The 16,126-nt window shown below is 41.6% G+C and overlaps 1 protein-coding gene across 1 annotated transcript in view; it reads left to right on the forward strand.

Moving 5' to 3' along the window:
• The first annotated feature begins 134 nt into the window (after positions 1 to 134).
• The window catches only part of LOC117660034 (uncharacterized), a 34,074-nt gene continuing 18,082 nt past the window's right edge, over positions 135 to 16,126 (forward strand). The window contains 8 exon segments of the mRNA XM_087883782.1: positions 135 to 299; positions 1,178 to 1,767; positions 2,063 to 2,177; positions 2,299 to 2,366; positions 4,065 to 4,194; positions 5,357 to 6,815; positions 6,817 to 6,854; positions 7,626 to 7,627. Of these exon segments, the coding sequence (XP_087739908.1) occupies positions 1,279 to 1,767; positions 2,063 to 2,177; positions 2,299 to 2,366; positions 4,065 to 4,194; positions 5,357 to 6,815; positions 6,817 to 6,854; positions 7,626 to 7,627 (2,301 nt within the window). The 5' untranslated portion in view covers positions 135 to 299; positions 1,178 to 1,278.

The raw sequence follows: 16,126 nt of genomic DNA on the forward strand, positions 1-16,126 counted from the left end.
CTCCTTCTTTTGGGGTCCTGATGGAAAATGCACCATTTCCACTATTTACACAAGCACCTTCCCTGCACACCAGAATCCGCCAAGTGAGTCTCTCTAAAAAGAGAAGCGGACGCCGTGCGATTCACCATTCGGCCACTGGAGGGCGAAGGCCAGAGGTGATTTACCATAGGAGAATGGGAGGGAAGTGAGCTCACTGGATCTGACGCCACACTCCGTCTCTATTTAACCCTTTGAGCTTCGCAGGAGGTTTAAATGGGTGCCGGAAAGCCTTGAAGGGAGAAGAACTAGAGGCGGGAAGAGTAAGTGGCTGGTGTGAGTGTGAGAAGTGTCTCCGCGTGCAAAGAGGGGGGAGGGGTGCAGAGCTGCTGGTGCTAGAGAAGGAAGGGGCAGAAGCCAAGTCCCCATGCAGGTTCAATCTCCTGAGTCCTGCGGGTGGGAGAGCCCGGATCCCATGTTCCCCTGCCGCCCCTCTCCACGCAGGTGGCAGGCAGAGGGAAGCGGTGCTCAGGAACAAATCCCCAGAGAGGAGGGAGGGTCCTGGGGAATCCTTCACCCCCCATAGCCTGGAGAAAGTTCCGAGGTCGGAGATGGGGAGAGGTTGGGGGGCAAATCTGGAGCAGGAAAGAAGAACATGGTTGCAAGGGAGGAACTGGAGGAGATTGTGCCCGCCTTCTCCTTCTGTGCTGGAGGAGACTAAAATAGGGTTGGATCCTCCAGAGTTCAATTTCTCTTAGGAGGGTGAGTGAACCAGGACATCCCCAACCTCAGTGTCTCATGTGAACTCACCTTCTGGGGTTGCCTAGCCTGTTTGGGTTTACATATTTTTGTGAACCTACCTGCAGGTTCACCAACCCTTGTGTCTCATGTGATTTGGCTCTTAAAAAGGAACCGTGAAGAAAGGGAACATCAGCTGGTCACTTTTTGGCATTTCATTTTTTAAAAATTTAACTTTCATGGTTTGTTTACCCAAGAGTTTGGCATCTTGGGTAAAACCTTCTTTGTAGGTAAATGCAGACCTAGGTTTTTATAAAGCAAGCCCTTCTTTTCGAGAAAAAAACAAATTGAAAAATTGATCCTCAATGCTTGCAGTCCTGTACTAGCTCAGAAAAATATATCTTTCCATTGGAATGAGTGTTCTTCAGGGGTTAAATCCACCATTTTGTGTTTAATCTCACAGAAATAGGAAACCATTTATACTACCTCACTTGGAGTTAAAAAAATTGGAGAAAGACAGCTGAAAGACTTGCTTGACCTGTTGCTACAAGAATGGGACTATGAATGCAAAGGTGTTTCAAGATCCAAAACATTCCCAGGGACCCCTTTGGAGGTGCACTACCGGACAGAGAAAGAATGAAAAGCCAATCTTTAGCAAGTGAGGGAACTGGAAAAGGCCCTTCTGTTGGTCAGCCTTGGACCTATGAGGAGATCTGTGCAAGAACTGGGAAGAAAATCCTGAAGGAGACAACCACCCTTTCAGAAGTTGAGCCATGGAACTTCAGGAACTTCCAACACCAGGTGGATGGAGGTCCCCGAGGACTTTGCAGCCAACTCCATTCTTTTTGTAGTCGATGGTTGAGATCAGAAAAGTACACAAAAGCACAGATGCTGGACCTGGTTGTTTTGGAGCAGTTCCTGGCCCTTCTGCCCCTGCAGATGGAGAGCTGGGTACGAGAGTGCGGAGCAGAGACCAGCTCCCAGGCGGTGGCCCTGGTGGAAGGCTTCCTCCTGAGCCAGGTGGTGGAACAAAAGGAGAGGATGGACTGGCAGGTGAGAAACTTTTATTTGAGAGCTCAGTATTGATTAAACCTAATAGTCTAAATCTAACTGTGTTTGAATTCTTAACCCTTGCCTACCAGTGTTCTTTGGCATTCATTATACGTGGAGATACTTCTAATTTTTGTAGGATATTGTTTTGTTATTTGTGATAGTTGTTGCTTTCCTAATTTCCAACCTCAGTGATAGACCTCCAGGGCTTTGGAGGGGTGTTCACAGAAGAAGAATACACTTTTTGATGTATGTTGTCCATTAATAATAATTCTTCTTTCCTGCCTACCTTTTCAAGTCCTTCATGATGGAGATCAGAGATCCTGAGGGAAGGTGGCATCCATCAAGTTCATCTCCAGAAATGTTTTTCAAGAGGATCTCTCAGGATGATCTAAATATGGACATGACCAGAGGTAATACAAGGCTCTCACATTCCCCAGAGAGATCTCAACTGTCTCATCTTCTGAATGTCTTCTATAGAACACCATCTCCTACGTTATGAATTATGCAGTGTAAATTCTGTCTCCCTCTCAGTTAAGAATAGAAGAAAGTTGACCCTTCTTGATGGTGGAACTGAAACAGTGGTTGAAACTCCAGTTCAAGTAAGAGGAAATTAATTTATTAGATTTGTATGCTCCCATTCCTTCAGAAAGTCAAGCTGATGTACGTAGAGAGTCTCCTTCCATTTTTACTTCTTATTTGGGTTGGCTTATTTTTGTGTTCCTGAGCAAGATTAAAAGTTAAAGTAGGTTCCTTTTAGGAAATCTTTTTAAAGACAACTACCTTAAATAACTGCTAATTATTTCCAATTATTATTATTACAATTGTATTTATGCTAATTACTCACTTTTCAAATAATCCTTCAGGGTGCCCATTTTTTTGGTAACTCTTTGACTTGGGTTTGTGCAAGGATGCAGAAAACTTCTAAGTATACACATTAGCAATTCTAATGATTTGATTTATGCCTGAATTTGGACGCCAAACCGTCCAGTTTTGCAAAAGCTAAAAAAGTTCCTCCTCGGGATATTTCTTCCGCTTTCTTATTTTCCAATCAGTCAATGTTTCAGGCTACAAGCAGCTTCCTTACAATGTGAGGAGGACCAGAAACAAATTCCTGGCTTGGCTCTCCCAGAACTTTCATGAAGCTGTTGAAGAGAGACAGGATTGCTCTTTCTTGGGACACCATGAGACATTTACTAAAATGCTGCAAAGAATCCCCCTTCCAAACACAGAAATGTTTTCTTCTGCAAACATAGGAAGGATTGGGGTCACTGATAGGTGGAGTTTTGGAACCCCAGATACCAATTGATTCCAGATGTCTTTGATGCTTTCTGGAAGGTGGATGGATGGAGGGATGGATGGATGGATGGATGGATGGATGATGGTAGCTCAATCGATCCAGAAGGAAACTGGTGTTACTTTCACTGATTGGCACTAAAAGTCCTGCAGATTCAGTAAAATTGCTAAAACTTTCCTGTTCTGCCCCTACTGCATGTTAGTCTGTGTGCAGCTCGACATACAGCAAAACCATACTATCCTCCAATAAAACGGACCGTGTGCGTATATGTGAATGCTTTATTGGGAGAACAGGGTATGGTGAAACTGAAAGAAATCGGAATACATATAGTGAGAATCAAATATAAGATAAGACAGTATTCAGTTACTGCTGAACTTAACAATGAATAAATATAAGCAGTTTGAATCTCAGTCTAGCGATGCTCTGTGTGTGGGATGTGAGTTTTTCCTTGGATGACCATGTGCCATAGATTAAGATGGCTGCTTCCGCCTTCTCCAAAGGCTAAAGAAAATGGAGTCTGGCTTCCCAGCATGCATTTGGTTTGAGAGTGCAGGCCGATTGGTAAATGGGTGGAGTCAGCTCCAAATAATATACTTGGGGCCTGTTTGTCTCTCCAGCCACTAGATGGGGCAAGAGAGCAACAACAGTATAAAGTTATAAATTGTGACATGACACTTCCCAAAACATGTCTTCAATCCAAACCTTTTCTCTGTCCATTTTCTCACATAAATCCTGGAATGCTACTTAGCAGAGCCATTTACCTTGGTGCATAGCTTTGCTTGGGGAATTTATAAACAATAGGACCAGTGGTGGGATTCGGCCAGTTCACACCACTTCGGGAGATCCGATTGTTAACTTTCTGAGCAGTTTGGTGAACTGATAGTTGGAAGAAATCATTAGGGCAGAGAACCGGTTGTTAAATTATTTGAATCCCACCACTGAATAGGACCAGGTTTTTTTACAATTCCTCCTGGACCTTCTGTGTACTCTCTTTCCCTGTCAGGAGGGCCTTGTCTCCTTCGAGGAGGTGGCTGTGTATTTCTCCGAGGAGGAATGGTCTGTGCTGGATCCTGACCAAAAAGCTCTGCATTGGGAAGTCATGCTGGAGAATTACAGGAACGTGGCCTCTCTTGGTAAGGGTGTTTCTTATTCTTCAGTCAGAGACTTCAGGAAGACATTTTGTAGTTGGATACCACTGGCTGTTTCTTATTTTAAAAAATCTCAAATAGATATCATCTCTGGAGAGGAAGCAGGTAGAAATATGCCATTCTCCCGCTCCTAGGAAGGAAATAGATCTGTGGCATTCTGTTTAGATGCATCCTGTGCCACTCCACATCTGGTGTATTTTCTATTTCTACTTAGACATGTCAGTGCCAAAGTAATTCCTTGGCTTGATGTAATGCTAAACTCCATCACAGATTTCAGCTTTTTTGGCCCAGATAATTCCATATCAGTTCCTGTGAAGCCATGATAGCGCAGTAGTTAGAATGCAGTATTGCAGGCTACTTCTGCTGACTGCCGGCTGCCTGCAGTTTGGCAGTTCAAATCCCACCAGGCTCAAGGTTGACTCAGCCTTTCATCTTTTCGAGGTCAGTAAAATGTGGACCCAGATTGTTGGGGGGCAATATGCTGACTCTGTAAACCGCTTAGAAAGGGCTGTAAAGCCCTGTGAAGTGGTATAGAAGTCTAAGTGCTATTACTATGACGCCCTGTCGTTCAGGTAAGTGGGTTAACTACTTCTGTTTGATTTCTATCATGCGCCTTAGAATTAGGGGTGAAATGATGCTGGTTTTCCATTGCAAAAATACAGCTAAACTTAATAGAAAAACACTAGTTCCCCCCCCCCTTTCAATCATGTGATTTTTGGTAAATAAAAAACAAAATGCAAATGGAAGATAGTTTGTGTAAAGAGAAAAAGAGGAGTTTAAATATGAATTTCAAAGGAGATTTAGTTCTCACAAGTCTCTGTTGGAATTGGCACCCTTCCAATAAATGTTAGTTTTTCTCCTAATACATCTTTGGATGCTTCCTCTGATTTTTCTTTAACTCAGAGCTGACTCTTGTTGAGATTTGAATATGTATGGATAATTATAAACGAAAAGAATGTTAGCTATTCTTAAAACTTTTATGCTTCATTAATATGAGAATTATCATTTATACCATTGTAAGCAATCAACCATGCTATATCTTAGAATTTGAAAAGTTTCAGAAGGCAATAATGATGATTTTCGACTGATTGATCTTTTTCTTTAACACCTGGCTATCATATTTATTTATTTCTCTTTCCCCTTGAAGGTGATAACGAGCAGGACCATAAAGAGTCAAGGGAATCATTTGAAGTGCTCAGACATAGAGAGATAATGAAGAAGCCTGCAATTCAAATGGAATTCCAAAAGCAGGAGAGAAACCCGTCAAATAATTGGAATAAGGAAAGCTCATCTTCCATTAAGGCTCACATGCAGGAATTTCTTGAGGAAGGGGGAAAAATAGAGAAAAAATATATGAGGAAAGGTGTAAAACTATCCAAAGACACATTAGAGGTAAATGAACACTATCCATCCACATCCAAAGGACAAGATTATATATGCAAAGACAATGGAAAAAAATACAATTGGGCTTTCCCATTTTCTCAGGGAAATGGGTCTCTAACATCAGAAAAAACTCTTCCCATTGGGGAGGATCCGGAGAAAGACTTGGAGAATGGAAAGAGCTTCTGTGAAAGGAAGACTTTTACTGCTCAGGAAAGGAACCACAAGGAGAAGCCATATAAATGCATGGATTGTGGGACGGGATTCCATAAAGTTGCATCCCTTGTGAGACATAAGATAATTCTCACCTGTGATGCGCCATATAAATGCATAGAGTGTGGAAAGGGCTTCAACAAAGAGAGTAATCTTACATCCCATCAAAGTATCCACATGGGGGAGAAGCCCTATAAATGCATAAAGACCTCTGGATGCAGCAGCAATCTTACTGCCCATAAAAGAATCCGCACAGGGGAGAAACTATATAAATGTAAGGAGTGTGGAAAGTGTTTCAGTGTAAATTCTTCTCTTAAATCCCATAAAAGGATCCACACAGGGGAGAAGCCATACAAATGCATGGAGTGTGGAAAGAGCTGCAACAAACACAGTGATCTTACTTCCCATAAAAGGATCCATACAGGGGAGAAGCCATTTAAATGCATGGAGTGTGGAAAGAGCTTCAGACAACCCAGAACTCTCATTATTCATAAAAGGATCCACACAGGAGAGAAACCATATAAATGCATGGAGTGTGGAAAGAGCTTCGGTGTAAACTGTTCTCTTAAATCCCATCAAAGGATCCACACAGGGGAGAAACCATACAAATGCATGGAGTGTGGAAAGAGCTTCAGCCAATCCAGTGGCCTCGTTATTCATAAAAGGATCCACACAGGGGAGAAACCATACAAATGCGTGGAGTGTGGAAAGAGCTTCAGCCAACCCAGTGGCCTCATTATTCATAAAAGGATCCACACAGGGGAGAAGCCATTTAAATGCACGGAGTGTGGAAAATCTTTTAGTCAGAGCACTCACCTTACTGGCCATAAAACAATCCACACAGGGGAGAAGCCATTTAAATGCAAGGAGTGTGGAAAGGGCTTCACCTTAAACTGTTCTCTTACATACCATCAAAGGATCCATACAAGGGAGAAGCCATTTAAATGCATGGAATATGGAAAGTCTTTTAGTCAGAGCACTCGCCTTACTTCCCATAAAAGGATCCACATGGGAGAAACCATATAAATGCAGGGCATGTGGAAATACTTTTAGTCAGAGGAATCACCTTACTGGCCATCAAAGATCCACACAGGGGAGAACACTTTAGACTGTGTGTACTCTAACCTGAAACAGGCATACAGAGCAATCCCCCTCCCTCACCTGGGTACAGCCGACCATATTTCACTCCTGTTATGCCCGAAGTATGTCCCTCTCAGGAAAAGAACTCGGTCAGCCATGAAAATGGTTAAAACCTGGCCCAAGGGCGCTCTCAGTCAGCTGCAGGACTGTTATGTAAAATGTCTAACTTGTTTATATCTTGTCTGTATCTCTACCTTCTTACATTTCTGCAAGGGTTAACAATAATGCACGCCCCCTCATTTCCATAATCCTACCTGATTCCTGACTCCTCCCCTCGGGTATAAAAAGGTCTCTCTGAGGTAAATCTGTGCAGTTCCAGTTGTGTATCTAAAAGAGAGAAACGTAACGTTAAAGGTTTAATGATTAAAGAGGCCTAGGATCTATCCAGGTCTAAAATAAAAGCTTGAAAATAAAATATATTTTGATTAGTGAGTTATTGAGCTAGAACCATCAACTTTAACAAAATGGTAGCTAGAGGATGGTTGCCCATAACTGTAAAATGACTGAAACAAATGCTTACTCTGAAAATATAAACAGAGTAAACACAAGAGCCTTCACCAAGAAAATGGCTGCACAGCTGACAACCAAAGATGCCACTACAAGAACTACTTTAACTGAGGGTGAGCAAGACAACAAACCTCGCTGCTCAGGAACGAGGACCAACAAGAAGAAAAATCACAAAGAGGTGATGAGCTAAGACTATCCATAATGAGGTTAATGGAGATGCAGGACAGCGAAGAAAGTCTTATCGCTAAACTCCAAAACCTCTTAATAAGCCGTGAAACAACTGCCAAAGCATCAGCGATGATTAGAAAAATCACCACTTCAGAAAAAGATAAGCCACCTCAGTCGGACAACCCAGAAATAGCCGAATCTGTTCCCGCGCTCCCGCTCCGACAGCCATCTTGGAATGGCCAACAACCAATAGAAAGCCAATATTCAAATTTAACACAGCAAATTAACCAACATGACTACAAGCAATAAAACAACCGCCTACAAATCAATTACATGGCAAGATTCGAACTCACCACCCATACTACTGCCGGAACGGGACCCAAGAAAAGAAAATCATATCAACAACTCACCTATAATACGACCTCCACCAGGTTTTTCTGATCATCTAGGGACCATCATCCATGGGCTGAGACTCGCCGCTGCTGCCGTCGCCGCCGCAGAGACTTCGAACCCCGATGATCCTCGTCTTACGACCGCCTTGCCGCCGCGTCTTCTGCCTGTCATCACCGGGGATCCAGCCACCCAGCGACAGATCCATGCATCCAGCGTAGAATCCAGGTGTGCAGGAGGTGATCCCAGCATTCCATTGGCAGGCCTGGGCCTAGGCCTAGGAGCAGCAGCCACGAGCTCCTCACCCGATAGCTCCCAGCGCGAAATGGGCTTCGCGCATGAGCAGTACTCACCTGCAATGATAGAAAAAAATTTTTTTACTGACAGTTTTTTTTCCATTAGCCCAAGCATACCATTGCCCTACTGTGAATTCAGTCACATCCCAGACCATGGACAGCTACCCCCAGTAAGTAATTATTATAATAATTCTGGAACACTGCCTATTAATTTTCCAAAATTACAATTAGATGGAGGAAACCTTTTAGAATGGAGTCAACAGTTACAAATTATTTTTATGAGAGAAAATGTACTTTTCTTAATTTCTAAACCTCCAAAAAACCCTGGTCATTTGAAATTGATTGTATCCACCACAAAGCATTTTGTCTATTGTTAACAAGTATACCACCCTCTATGTACCCTAGCATAGATAACAACCTAACTGTGTATGAAGTTATACAAAAATTATATAGTTTATTCTACAGTCAAAGCAGAGCAACCACCACTAGAATATCCAGGAAATTTCACTCTGCAAAACTCAAGCCAGGGGTCCCCATGAGCCAACACCTATTGAAACTTAATGCCACAAGAGCAGAACTATTACAAAGGGGGGAAATAATAACTCAAGAAAGCATGATGAGTATTATTATTAATTCATTGGACTCTAGCTGGGACAACTTTGTAACACAATTAGATAGCCTAAACTTAGAGCAGATATCCCTGAGCACACTCACAAATCGATTAATTGCAGAAGACAACCTGAGAAGGGACCGCCATATATCTAGAATGGAACCCAAACCTATAAGGAGAGTTGAATTCCAAGATAGAGTAAGCAATTCACAGGAATGTTTTTCTTGCGGTTCTAGAAACCATTTAAAAAGAGATTGTCCCAGGAACTACAAAAACAAAGGATACACTGATCGTAGGGAGAGACCCGAGCACAGAAGAAGGCACATAAGGGGAAGCTCACCAGATAACAGAACTTTTAGAGAGAGAGAGCGTGGTTGGTCTCCCAGCACTAGGAGAAATTACGAGCATAGAAACAGCTCACGAGATAGATACTCTGAATCAATGTATGGTTTTAAACACGAGAACTCAAACACCAAACTAGAAACATACAAGAACATGTGGCTCCTAGACTCGGGAGCCACTGACCATACCTCACATGACCCAAGATTATTCACCTCACTCATGAAAACAAATTTTGAGATCAAAGTAGCCAACCAGAGTAAGGCTAAAGTAATAGGTAAAGGAAGTGTGCATGTCCCAGGAATAGGAGAAATAGAGGGGGTATTGCATGTGCCAGATATTCCATACAACGTGCTAGCAACAGTAAAACTCACACAAGACACAAACATCGAAGTGATGTTTAAGAAAGGCAAAGTATATGTATCAAATCAGGGGACAAACATTGGGGAAGTAATCATACACGACGGACTACCTTACTTTACACCCAAAGAAAACAGGGAGGGAAGCATTAACATAAACTCTGCTGATAAGGCAGAAGGAAACAAAGAAACAGAAGGAACGGACAAGTGTAATTCACCAAGTAAAAGTAAAATGTCTGTAGGCAAACCCTTGCATAACAATTGTGCTCACATTCTCCATAGAAAATTAGGGCATACTAGTTTCCCAATTGTCAAAAAAATGTTGGAATGCGCCGAGGGTCTAAAAGTAAAAAATTGTGAAAATTACTTGGAGTGTTCTGTTTGCAAATGTTCTAAAATTAAGGTCAAAGCAAGACCAAAGAAATCAGAGTGAACCACTGATTCTATATTCCAACTGGTACACATGGACCTGGTAGGACCCCTGAGACCATCCATTAGGTATAGAGAAAGATTCTTCCTAACCATTGTAGATGACTACAGTCGATATGGTTATGTATACTCACTCAGACACAAGAATGAAGCATTCCAAAAGTTTAAGGAATTTTACAAAAGAATCGAATTACAACACAATACAAAAATCAAACAATTAATGACTGATCGAGGTTCAGAATTCATGGCTAAAGAATTCACGAGTTGGGTAAGAGAACGAGGCATATTACATTTTACTTCACCTTTCTCAGCTTTTCAAAATGGAGTAGCAGAACGAAAAAATGGCGTACTCCAAACCATGATAAGATGTGTTCTAGAGGATGCTGGGATGGGAAAATCATTTTGGTCGGAAGCATTACATTACTCAAATTACACATTAAATAGATTATGGTCTAGTTCAATTGGCAAAACCCCTTATGAAATGATGTACAAAAGAAAACTCAACCTGGCCCACCTATACGTATTTGGCGTTCCCGCTGATGTTCATATCGCCAGACAAGAAGGAAGGGAGATAAAATATCCAAAAGAATGAGATTTATGGGGTATGAACCAGGAACAAAAGGTTTCAGATTCTTAGATCAGAACAACAAATTTGTTGTATCAAGATCAGCTGACTTCCATGAACACTCAAATTGGTCAAGATTACACTCCAATGACATTTTTGCCAATAGAAATACACATACACAGAAACAAGAGAATAAGCGGCTGATCACTGAAGGAAAAGAGGAAACAGAAACATACAAACCAAAACACCATGAAATAAAAGTCAAAGAATGGAAGGAAGAACACCCCACTTTGAACATAGATAAACTCACTGATGAAAAGACTGAATGCCTACACGAAACAAACAAACAAAATGACAGATCAATCAGAGAGAGTAGAAACAAAAAACCCAAAAGACTCGAGGACTACATCATGTCCATACAAACCAACAACATAACACCCAGCTCATATGAAGATATACTCAAACTTCCCCTAGAGGAGAGAGAAAAATGGAAAGAAGCAATGGAAAAGGAAATGAAGAGTCTCCGAGACCTGTAAGTATATTCACCAACACAAACACCTGAAAATAAAAAACCCATAGGGACAAAATGGGTGTACAGAATCAAGACCCTAGAAAACAACAACGTATTGTACAAAGCAAGGCTAGTGGCACAGGGTTTTGCTCAGAAGTACCCAGAGGACTATACAGATACCTATTCCCCAACTGTCAGAGCTGAAAGTGTCAAGAGCGCCCTCGTAATATCCACCATCCTAGGGTTGGAAGTATTTCAATTTGACATCCAAACTGCCTACCTTCATGCAAAACTGGACAAAGAAATTTATGTAAAAGCTCCACCAGGATACAACAAAAGAAAAGACGACACATGGCTCCTTAATAAGAGTCTATATGGACTAAAACAATCTGGCAAGAGGTGGTATGAGTGCCTATCTAAGGCACTCAACTCAATGGGTTTCACCGCCACCTCTGCAGACAAATGCTTCTTCATAAAGAGAGAGAAGGGATCTTTTGAAGGCATCCTCGTCTATGTGGACGACATATTATATATAGGTAAAGAAAAAGCTAAATGTGAGAAATTCGCCTCTGATTTAGGGAACCACTTCTCATTAAAATCATTAGGAAAAATAGACAAATATCTGGGAGTTCAAGCAACAAAAACAAGTAAAGGTTTTCGACTATCACAAAAAGAGAAAATAACAGAACTTTTATTAAAATGCAACATGTCAGAAGCAAAACCCAGCGAAACTCCCATGCAACAAGATTTTTTGAAAAATATGTACAATGAAGCAGAGCCCTTTTCTGATAATAAATTATACAGATCCATGATTGGATCATTACTATACATTGCAAATTGGACTAGACCCGACATTGCTTTAGCTGTTAACTTATTATCCAGGCATGTAAGTAATCCCACCACATTCCACTGGAATGCTATAAAGAAATTGCTCAGATATCTAAAACATAGTATTAATGCCCAATTATGCCTTGAACCTAACTTATCCACAAAACCCAAATTATCGTGTTATGCGGATGCAGATTGGGCAGGAGATATTAAAAATAGAAAAAGTACTTCTGGATATGTATTTTTTCTCAATAATTGCCCAATCCATTGGTATACAGGAAAACAAAAACTAGTAGCTACCTCCACCACCGAGGCAGAATTCATTTGTCTATCTAAAGCAGCAAATAATCTAATTTGGTTTGATGATCTGCTCAGTGACATATGGACAGAACCATCATATCCTATAATCATTTACGAGAATAATAAAGCTGCCATTGAAATTTCAAATTCTGATGCCATTGGACAGAGGTCAAGGCACATAGATATTAAATGTAAGCACGTTAGACAGTTCTCAGAAATCGGATTCATTAAAGCTATACATTGTGACACTGAGGAACAAGTAGCTGACATACTTACCAAACCTTTACCCAACAAGCAACACTCATACCTCATGTCAAAATTTCACGTTTGTATATAAACCATTTATCTTCATGTTCATCAATATTAATTTTTGGATATATATATATATATATATGTATATATTATGTACAAGCCATCAGTTAGACATTTAGAGGGGTTTTTGTTATGTAAAATGCCTAACTTGTTTATATCTTGTCTGTATCTCTACCTTCTTACATTTCTGCAAGGGTTAACAATAATGCACGCCTCCTCATTTCCATAATCCTACCTGATTCCTGACTCCTCCCCTCGGGTATAAAAAGGTCTCTCTGAGGTAAATCTGTGCAGTTCCAGTTGTGTATCTATAAGAGAGAAACGTAACGTTAAAGGTTTAATGATTAAAGAGGCCTAGGATCTATCCAGGTCTAAAATAAAAGCTTGAAAATAAAATATATTTTGATTAGTGAGTTATTGGGCTAGAACCATCAACTTTAACAAGGACTGTTTTGAAACTACTGAGTGGTGTGTATTTGAACATCGTGATCTGCATGAATACACCAATGCTGTACTCTCTTACATCAAAGCATGCACGGACAGTGTGACAACGGATAAGTGCATTAAAGTCTATGGGAATTATAAACCCTGGATGACTACCGAGGTACGGACGCTTCTGAGAACCCAAGATTCTGCCTTTAAGGCAAGGGATAGTGATATATACAGAGAGGCAGGGATGAAGTCCAGCAGGTTCTGACAGGTTCTGGAGAACCGGTAGCGGAAATTTTGAGCAGTTCGGAGAACTGGTAGCGGAAATTTTAAGTAGTTTGGAGAACCAGCAAATACTACCTCTGGCTGGTCCCAGAGTAGGGTGGGAATGGAGATTTTGCAATATCCTTCCCCTGGAGTGGGGTGGGAATGGAAATTTTGCAGTATCCTTCCCCTGCCACGCCCACCAAGTCACACCCACCAGGCCACACCACATTCACCAAGCCACACCCACAGAACCGGTAGTAAAAAAAATTGGATTTCACTACTACAGAGAGGCCAGGGCAAATCTTAGAAGGCATTAAGATGGCTAAACAACAATACAAACATAAGGTGGAGAACCATCTGGCAGATAACAACCTGAAGCATGTGTGGCAGGGACTGCAGTATCTAACTAACTATAAGGGCAACACGAGGAACACGGTCAACGCTGATACCTCGTTGGTGGAGTTGAACACCTTCGCCCGCTACGAGGTGAAAAGACCCGATCCCGTAGACGCTACCCGCCGGCCTTTTGATTCCCAGCCACTCATTCTCTATGAACACCAAGTGAGAGCTGTATTGAAGGCTGTGAATCCTTACAAAGCTGCAGGCCCAGATGTGGTGCTGGGGATAGTGGTAAAGAATTGTGCCGATCAATGAGCAGGGGTCCCGACAAGACTCTTTAACATTTCCCTGCAAATGGCCTGTGTTCCACCATACTTGAAAGCAGCCACTATTGTCCTGAAGAAAACAGCAAACTGCCTAAATGACTACAGACCTATTGCATTAACGTCTGTAGTGATGAAATGCTTTGAGAGATTGGTTCTCCAATAACTTAGGACATGCTCCCACCGGACTTTGACAAATACCAGTTTGCCTACAGGGGGAATAGGTCGACAAACGACGCCATAGCTACTGCTTTACATTCTGTAGCGGGCCATCTGGAGAAACCGGGGAACTATGTCAGGATGATTTTCATAGACTATAGCTCGGCCTTCAACACCATTCTGCCGAGCATCCTTATCGAAAAGCTGACTGACTTGGATTTTCCCTCTTCCATCTGTGACTGGATCAAAGACTTTCTGAGGGACTGGGCACAAACTGAGGGTTGGGTCTGTCATATCCACCCCACTGAAGCTTAGCACTGGCTCCCCACAGGGCTGTGTTCTCAGTCCCTACCTGTAATCACTGTACACACATAATTGTGTATCGTCTGACCCATCCACTGTGATCATTAATTTCGCAGGTGACACCACCATACTGGGTCTTATTACAGGTGGAGACGAAACAGCGTACAGGCGGGAAGTTCAAAAACTATCCACATGGTGCTTAAAAAATAACCTGCATCTGAACATCAGCAAGACCAAGGAGATGGTGTTGGACTTCCGGAGGAAGAGAGAGGAACCTGCCCCACTTTACATCGAGGGGGGCTGTGTAGAGAGAGTGAGAGTCCATCTCAGCGAAGACCTTACCTGGAAAAACAACACAATCCAGGTGGCCAGGAAGGTCCAAAAGTGACTCCATTTCCTTAGAGTCTTGCATAAAAACAGGGTGGAACAACAACTGAGGACTTCCTTTTACCGGTCCAAAATAGAAAGCGTCCTCACTTATTGCATCACGGTATGGCATGCTGGTCTAGCCGTGGATAGAAAAACATTACAGAGAGAGGTGAGCACAGCACAAAACATTGCGGGCTGTCCCCTGATACCACTAGATAAGATCGCTAGGGCTTGCTGCTTTAGAAGAGTGAGGAAAATTCTCAGGGACGACTCTCACTCTGGTCATCACTTCTTTACTCTCCTACCATCGGGAAGGAGATATAGAAGTATAGCCAGCCGCACAAACAGACTGAAGAACAGTTTTTATCCGTGGGCTGTCAGACTTCTGAATGCGAAATAACATCATAACTATGTAGTACGATGGACTTGCAGGGCCGGCGTAACGTGTAACATGTTCACACTGGTGCAATAGGACTGGGTGTTTTGTTAATATGATTTATTTGGTTAGGGATTTTCTGTCTTCACTGGGAGTTGTATTGTCTTGGGGCGGGGGGTGCACTGAGGGAGCTCAACCAATTTCATTGCACATAGGTTGTGTACTGACAATAAAGATTTGAATTGAAGCCAAGATAAATGCATGGATTTTGGAGAGGGCTTTACGAGGAGAAATGACCTAATTTCCCATACAGAGATATGCTTGGGTGGGAATGTATGTTAATTCTAGAAAGTTAGTTACATTTATGAATTTTTGTATTTACAGAGACTGAGCTTGCAAAGGAATTTTTTCTTAGCTTGATCCTTCCTATTGTCTGACCAAGGGATATGAATTTAGAAATGAAAATAAAAACAATGGCTAGGTGACTTTTTAATTATGACCTCGATTATTGGTGGTTTCTATATTTAAGTACGATTTATTTTCTTTTCAAAAGTAAGATTCCTACTCCCCCCGCTTGTTTGTTCTTCCCACGTGATCACATTCAAAAGGACTTGAATTTCCCTTTTTTTCCTAATCTTTCCCTTTCTCATTCATTAATAGACACCCAATTTATTAGAGTGCTTTTCTCTATCCTCAGAAAAGTTGGAAATAGTGCAGCAGATAAATTCTATACTTTTTAAAATATACATATATAATCCAAAGAGAATTCAAGTTCCATCAAAATTTAGAGTGAGGTGGAATTTGATATTGAATTGTCCGCTTAGGTAATTGTGACATTTCATTAACAGTGACAAGAAGTTTTCTACTCTTAATTTTTCATGATTCTCCTTCCCTCTCTTTTTTGTCCCAAGTTAGGGATACTCACTAAGATAACAAAGTGATGCCACTGTGCTGACATTGCAAATGATCAAACAAGAAAGGTGACAATTGGAAATCAGTGGGACC

This window comes from Pantherophis guttatus, chromosome 2 (genome assembly GCF_059756535.1).
Source record: "Pantherophis guttatus breed Tessera chromosome 2, ASM5975653v1, whole genome shotgun sequence".
NCBI lineage: Eukaryota > Metazoa > Chordata > Lepidosauria > Squamata > Colubridae > Pantherophis > Pantherophis guttatus.